Raw genomic sequence first — 7,929 nt, 5'->3', positions numbered from 1 at the left:
TCATATCACATTGATATCTGATACCTATTGATTGTATAAGTTTTATTTTGCCAGTTTATTATTTATTATTTTCCTGTCTCTACACAAGTCTTAAAAATCCTCAAATTTTGTAAATATTTTCTTTATTTGAAATTTTGTTAAAGATCATCTAAGGGGGGGGGGGGGGGGCGTAATGACATAAGCTCTTAAACCGTGAGCAAAATGGTCTAAATATTGAGCTAGACCCTTCAAACTTGGTATATAAGCTTAGTCCTATAGGTATTACATCTAAATGGCAAAAAAATCCAAAAAATTTTATTTTTAGGTTAGGTTAGGTAAGAAAAACCCTGCGGAAATGGGGTTTTTAGACTTTTTTTGGTCTAATTTGATGTGGAAACTTGCCTTAAATTGTTTTTTCTTAGGGTTTTAACTTAAATACACTGTATCTATTCATATGGACATTATTTAAGATGATTCAGCAAGTCGGGGACCGACCCCAGGGGGCTAGGTGGGTGGCCCGCAGGGGTTAAGTTCATTTTTCCCAATATATTTGTTGTGATACATCAAATTATAGGTTTTTTAGGTCAAGGAACTCAAATTCACAGCTAAAATAAGCATTAGACTAATCTGAAGCTAGCCCCAGCGGGCTAGGTTGGTGGCCCGCAGGGGTTAAGTGCATTTTTTCTAATATATATCTTGTTATATATCAAACTATAGGTTTTTTAGGTCAACAAACTCAAATTCTGCGCGAAAATTAGCATTAGACTGACCTGAAGCTAACCCCCCCCCCCATCGGGCTAGGTTGGTGGCCCGCAGGGGTTAGTGCATTTTTTCTAATATATATCTTGTTATATATCAAACTATAGGTTTTTTAGGTCAACAAACTCAAATTCTGAGCGAAAATTAGCATTAGACTGACCTGAAGCTAACCCCCCCCCCCCTGGGCTAGGTTGGTTTTCTGCAGGGCTTAAGAGCATTTACCTAACCTAACCTAGAAACTTACTTATATTTTCACAGGTTTTTTTCTTGAATAAACTGTGTCTATTAATGAGGACTTTATTTAAAATGATCCAGCAAGTCGGGGACCGACCCCAGCGGGCTAGGAGGGTGGCCCGCAGGGGTTAAGTGCATTTTTCCCAATATATATGTTGCGATAAATCAAATTATAAGTTTTTTAGGTCAGTTAACTCAAATTCAGAGCTAGAATTAGCATTAGACTAATCTGAAACTAGCCCCAGTGGGCTAGGTTGGTGGCCCGCAGGGGTTAAATGCATTATTTCCAATATAGATCTTGTTATATATCAAAATAAAGGTTTTTAAGGTCAAGAAACTCAAATTCAGAGCTAAAATTGGTATAAGACTTACCTGAAGCTAACCCCTGCGGGCTAGGTAGATTTTCCACAGGGCTTATATGCATTTTACCTAACCTAACCTAGAAACTTACTTATTCTTTTTGGTTTTTTTCTTGAATAAACTGTGTCTATTAATGAGGACTTTATTTAAGATGATCCAGCAAGTCGGGGACAGACCCCAGCGGGCTAGGTGGGTGGCCCGCAGGGGTTAAGTGCATTTTTCCCAATATATATGTTGCGATACATCAAATTATAAGTTTTTTAGGTCAGTTAACTCAAATTCAGAGCTAGAATTAGCATAAGACTAATCTGAAACTAGCCCCAGTGGGCTAGGTTGGTGGCCCGCAGGGGTTAAATGCATTATTTCCAATATAGATCTTGTTATATATCAAAATAAAGGTTTTTAAGGTCAAGAAACTCAAATTCAGAGCTAAAATTGGTATAAGACTTACCTGAAGCTAACCCCTGCGGGCTAGGTAGATTTTCCACAGGGCTTATATGCATTTTACCTAACCTAACCTAGAAACTTACTTATTCTATTTGGTTTTTTCCTTGAATAAACTGTGTCTATTAATGGGGACATTATTTTAGATAATCCAGCAAGTTGGGGACCGACCCCAGCGGGCTAGGTAGGTGGCCCACAGGGGTGTAGTGCATTTTTTCTAAAGTATGTGTTGTCATACATCAAATTATAGGTTTTTTATGTCAAGAAACTCAAATTCAGAGCTATTTTAAGCATTAGACTGACCTAAGGCTAACCCCCGCGGATTAGGTGGGTGGCCTGCAGGGGTAAATTTTCCAAATTATGTGTTGTTATACATCAAACTATAGGTTTTTTAAGTCAATTTGGAGCTAAAAAAAAAACACAATAGCAACCTGATGCTAGTTTTTTCGTGGTATGTGGTATACATTAAATTGTATCCTATTAGCATATTAAATTCTTCCACCGCTAACATTGTACTAACAAAATTGAAATTCTTTCAAATATATGCCATATAAATGTAGTTTAACCAATTAACCAGGAAAAAATATGCAGTTCACTAAATTAAGTTCAAATGCATTTCGTGAAACTACCTAAAGTACCTATAATTTTATGTATGACAACTAAAAATACACTTTACCCCTGCGGGCCACGCACCTAGCCTGCTGGGGTCTTAAATCCTAAATAATGTTCTAATAAATAGACACAGTTTATTCCAGAAAAAAAACATAAAAAAACAAGTAAGGTTAGGTTAGGTAAAATGCACTTAAGACTTGCAGGCAACCTACCTAGCCCGCAAGTCTGATGCTTTTATTAGCTGTAAATTTGAGTTTCTTGACCTTAAAAACCTATAGTAGGATGTATGACAACACATACTTTAAAAAAAATGCATTTAACCCCTGAGGGACACCCACCTAGCCCGCTGGGGTCGGTCTTCGACTTGCTGGATCATCTGAAATAAGGTCCTCATGAATGGACAGTTTATTTGAAAAGAAACCTAAAAAAAAAAAATATTAAATGTAAGTTTCTAGGTTAGGTTAGGTAAAATGCACTTAAGCCCTGTGGGCTACCTATCTAGCCCGCTGGGGTTAGCTTCAGATTAGTCTAATGCTTATTTCAGCTCTGAATTTGAGTTCTTTGACCTAAAAAACATATAATTGGATTTATCACAACATATATATTAGAAAAAATGCACTTAACCCCTGCAGGCCACCCACCTAGCCCGCTGGGGTCGGTCCCCGACTTGCTGGATCATCTTAAATAAGGTCTTCATTAATAGACACAGTTTATTCAAGAAAAAAACCTGTAAAAATATAAGTAAGTTTCTAGGTTAGGTTAGGTAAATGCTCTTAAGCCCTGCAGAAAACCAACCTAGCCCGGGGGGGGGGGGTTAGCTTCAGGTCAGTCTAATGCTAATTTTCGCTCCGAATTTGAGTTTGTTGACCTAAAAAACCTATAGTTTGATATATAACAAGATATATATTAGAAAAAATGCACTTAACCCCTGCGGGCCATCAACCTAGCCCGCTGGGGCTAGCTTCAGATTAGTCTAATGCTTATATTAGCTCTGAATTTGAGTTCCTTGACCTAAAAAACCTATAATTTGATGTATCACAACAAATATATTGGGAAAAATGAACTTAACCCCTGCGGGCCACCCACCTAGCCCCCTGGGGTCAGTCCCCGACTTGCTGAATCATCTTAAATAATGTCCATATGAATAGATACAGTGTATTTAAGTTAAAACCCTAAGAAAAAACAATTTAAGGCAAGTTTCCACATCAAAATAGACCAAAAAAAGCCTAAAAACCCCATTTCCGCAGGGTTTTTCTTACCTAACCTAACCTAACAATAAAAATTTTTGGATTTTTTTGCCATTTAGATGTAATACCTATAGGACTAGGCTTATATACCAAGTTTGAAGGGTCTAGCTCAATATTTAGACCATTTTGCTCACGGTTTAAGAGCTTATGTCATTACGCCCCCCCCCCCTTTATTTATTTTTTACATTTTGTACATTTGCTGTATATATCTTAACGTTAAGAAGAACTGACACTAATGTTTCTAGTTTCCATAACTAAGGGCATTAATGAAATATTTTAAAATGCTCTTTTAGATAAACTTACATTTAAATTGCCTAGATTTGAAGTTATTTTTTTGTATTGTTATCATTTATTGTGATAGATATCTCAAATTATTGAGTAGAACTTAGCCTAAGAATTAAGCAGAAATTGGAAAAGGTTAAGGGTTGATTTCCTTTTACTTGTGGAACCATCCAAGGAAGAGGGGACACTTGGCTGTGTATTGTACTAGTCCCCAAAGATTTATGATAACGTTTTTGTATTCGGTGGCTTAATAACGTTGGGGATTTTAATTTAATTTCGATCGGTTGGATAATTAAGTTAAGTGTCCAATCATTTCAAATAACAATAAGGGTTAATTTTGTGTGTCATTAATGGGAATGTACATCATTTTATCGGCCATTGTCCTATCTCTTTAGATTCATGGGAACCATCATACCCTAATATTTGATTGAATTTACGTTTAATAAACTCTAGATTCAACTATACTTAATTCTACAGGTAGCAGCTTAGCTGTATAATGATATATTTATCCTTGTTTTTATTATACCTCGCTTGTTATTAGCATTTACTCACTGGACTTTCTTACATTTGTATTGAATTTCAGATTTAATTTAAACCCAAATGGAATTTGCAGAACTGATAAAAGTTTCTAGAATCGACAATGTCAGGTAAAAAACAAAGACGATTGTGTCCAGTAATTACACACAGTGTGATCACGGTGGCTTAGAGGAACTAATTTTATTTATTATAGCTGCTACGCCCCTCGAGACATTTAAGGACTCTTGGGTATTGTAGGGGGATGGATTCTACCATCCATCTTAAATCAGTGTAGATGGGGGCTAATTTATAGGGGTGATTTATCTTGGTAAGAGGGAGTAACTTTCTCAGGACCTATGAGAAGCTTCACTATAAAGGAAAACCATATTGGTTAAGCGATTAGCGAGATACTTTAGTACACACTCACGGACAGAGAGACACTCGGATTTACTTTCATAGAACTTTATTTTAGTTTTTCATCAATTTCAAACTTTTTAGATTATTCCAACAAAGTTTGTATGATTTCATAGACCTCTAAAACTTAACTAATTTTTTTTTGTCATTTGTCTAGGGTTCGTAGACCGGGTAAACCAGCAATGGAAATGACAGTAGCAATAACTGGTCATCATCTTATTCTATCCAATACTCAGAATAATCAGGATATAGGAGACAGGTAAACCAGTAATGGAAATAATAATAACTGGTCATCATCGTATTCTATCCAATACTCAGAATAATCAGGATATAGCAGACAGGTAAACCAGTAATGGAAATAATAATAACTGGACAGACACCATCTTATTCTATCCAATACTCAGAATAATCAGGATATAGCAGACAGGTAAACCAGTAATGGAAATGATAATAACTGGTCATCATCTTATTCTATCCAATACTCAAAATATTAGGATATTATATAGCAGACAGGTAAACTAGTAATGGAAATAATAATAACTGGACAGACACCATCCTATTCTATCCAATACTCAGAATAATCAGGATATAGCAGACAGGTAAACCAGTAATGGAAATACTAATAACTGGTCATCATATTATTCAATCCAATACTCAAAATAATCAGGATATAGCAGACAGGTAAACCAGTAATGGAAAGGATAATAACTGGTCATCATCTTATTCTATCCAATACTCAGAATAATCAGGATATAGCAGACAGGTAAGGTTGTATATTTGTTCTTTGTCTAGAAAAATATTTAAACAAAATTAACACAGTTATAAAGTATGTTGATTTCCTCTTATAATTATCTCTGACATTGAAATGCTTACATGGGCATTTCAAGTACTGAGCGGTAGCTAGCTTATTTTAATGTTTATATTGAGGACATCAGAAAAATGTTTGGTATATTAAGTTTGATAGAAATAACTAATCCAAGTAGTTTCTTAAACACTTATGTTTGCACCCCTAGCCTCTAGGGGATCTGTATTTGAAGGTTGGAAAAATTTCCCTTTAATCTTTAAATGAAATTGCCTAAAACCACCCTGTTACCCTTGTGAAGCTTCACTAAATTAAAGAACTCAATCGGTTCAGAAGTTATCGAAATTAACAGCTTCAGACTTTTCAGTTTATATTATGGTATCATATTTTATGTCTAAATAATAAACATGTATAATAGGGTGGGTCGATTTTGGACATTTTTTTTCTGAGGCCAAAGCGGGGATCTGCACTCAATTTATATAGATATAATACACCTCTGGATGATTTAAAATTTATCCTAAGTCTTAAAACCGCTGACGACCAGACATTCAATTGTATAGCTATTTGTAAATGGGAGTCAAAAATTTATTGAATCAGAACTATGGCTTCATGGTGCTCCCTTGAAATGCCTTGAGGAGCTAAGTCAGGAACTTTTGTCCGTTTCAAAAAATCTCGTTCCTAGCCTGAGAAAATCTAAAAAACCTCTACAAATTGGACAATTCTCAATAAACCTTAAATTTTTTTGGGTTTTTAGTGATTTCTAAGGCTAGGAACGAGATATTTTGAAACGGACAAAAGTTCCTGATTCAGCTCCTCAAGGCCTTTCCAGGGAGCACCATGAAGCCATAGTTCTGATTCAAATTTTTTTTTGAATGTCGTCTTTGCATACTAATAAGTAATGAATTATATTTTTAAGTGGTCGTGTTCTAAAACTCAATTTTTTAAAATTCTTTTTCGGTCAGAAATGTTTTTAAGGTTAATTTTATCTGTTGCATATCCCCGCTTTGTCTAATTCCGATATGAACCCACCCTAATGTATAATTAACTTCCTTTCAAAATACACTTTAAGATACCTACTTAAACTTGTTTTCCTTTAGCATTAAAAAACGTTGTTTGTTTCTGATTTAATAGTTAATGCAGTATGAAGTAACCTTGCTTTCTAATTTGGTTTCATACTAATTATTTACGCATTATTTTGGAAACTATTTTCTGCATGCGTATTGATATATTAGGTTTTTAGATGAGTATAATCTCTATAGATATACGCTTCTCTCGCTGATTGACTCCTTCCATCAGAATTGTTGTATGACGCTAATAGAGTAAATACTACTAGAGCTGAGTGCCTTTAGAGTTAAAGATATTAGAGTATATTAGTGTACAGAGCTGGATCTTTAAATCGTTTTTAAGGTGCGCTGAATCGGGGCGATTCAGAGGTGAACTGTAGGTGCGCTGGTGGTTAACCACAGCGCGCCTATAAAACATGGATTTTAAAAAGATTTTCGGCGCGGTGTTGTTAAATCACCTGCGCACTCACTAAAATATCGATCCGCGCCAGTACAACTTTATTACTTAAGCAGTGTCAGTAAGATATTTTATATAAAATGCCGTGTCCGTATGGTATTTTATATAAAACATTAATATATAATTTATTTTAAAAATACCTTTAAAAATGTTTTCAGACATAAAAATTTGTATTAGATGGTTGGTTTTAACAAATATTTTTCCCGAAAAAATGTCATTTCATGTATAGAAACTCTACTTTGATATTTATGTATTAAACAATCTAAGAACCCCTTAAATTTAGGTGACATTTAAAAATATATGAGAAGGGTTGATAAAGTTCTAAACACGATTTTTCTAGTGATTAATTACAGAATGTTTACTACATTGTGATGTACTGGTAATTTAATTTTCAAGTAAATGATTTTTTTCTTAGAACTAATTTTGTTCTAAATTATATTATCATGATCCCATTTCAATTTTGGTCAAATTTTTTGGATAAACTGGTTATCATTGCTTTTAAGCAAAAACTCTTAAATTTAATTAATTGCCCATTGTCCATTCCCTTACTCCCTGCTTTTAACCAGTCAATAAGTGTTCGTCAACTTTTAATTGTACACTAGTATGCATATTTAAATAGCTTAATTTTAAGATGAAATAATTTTTTTCTCATATGAATCATCGGCATTAGGTATAATCTTAGAAATTTTCAGAATTAAAAAAAAATCCTAAGAGGATCATCCCATGTCCCTGGATGACTTAACATATCCATAGTGCATT

At 34.5% G+C, this 7,929-nt stretch overlaps 2 protein-coding genes across 6 annotated transcripts in view; one reads left to right on the top strand and one right to left on the bottom strand.

Annotated features, from left to right (window-relative positions):
* The window catches only part of Nop56 (Nop56 ribonucleoprotein), a 422,283-nt gene that overhangs the window by 206,786 nt on the left and 207,568 nt on the right, over positions 1 to 7,929 (bottom strand). The gene's annotated exons all lie outside the window — the stretch shown is intronic.
* Positions 3,782 to 7,929, top strand: part of LOC145313139 (myotubularin-related protein 9-like) — a 51,640-nt gene continuing 47,492 nt past the window's right edge. For 2 of the 5 annotated variants that reach the window (XR_013877259.1, XR_013877260.1), the window contains exons 1-2: positions 3,782 to 4,564; positions 5,005 to 5,106. Coding sequence is in view for 3 of the 5 variants with exons in the window: in XM_080152415.1 (XP_080008541.1) it covers positions 4,518 to 4,564; positions 5,005 to 5,106 (149 nt within the window). In the remaining 2 variants the exon portion in view is untranslated. Of the gene's footprint in view, positions 4,565 to 5,004; positions 5,107 to 5,524; positions 5,611 to 7,929 lie in introns of those variants that run through there. The other 3 variants (XM_080152415.1, XM_080152414.1, XM_080152416.1) reach the window with 3 other exon arrangements.

Source organism: Acartia tonsa, chromosome 3 (genome assembly GCF_053477335.1).
Source record: "Acartia tonsa isolate MP-2025a chromosome 3, ASM5347733v1, whole genome shotgun sequence".
Lineage (NCBI taxonomy): Eukaryota > Metazoa > Arthropoda > Copepoda > Calanoida > Acartiidae > Acartia > Acartia tonsa.
This window is presented reverse-complemented; position numbering and strand designations above follow the sequence as displayed.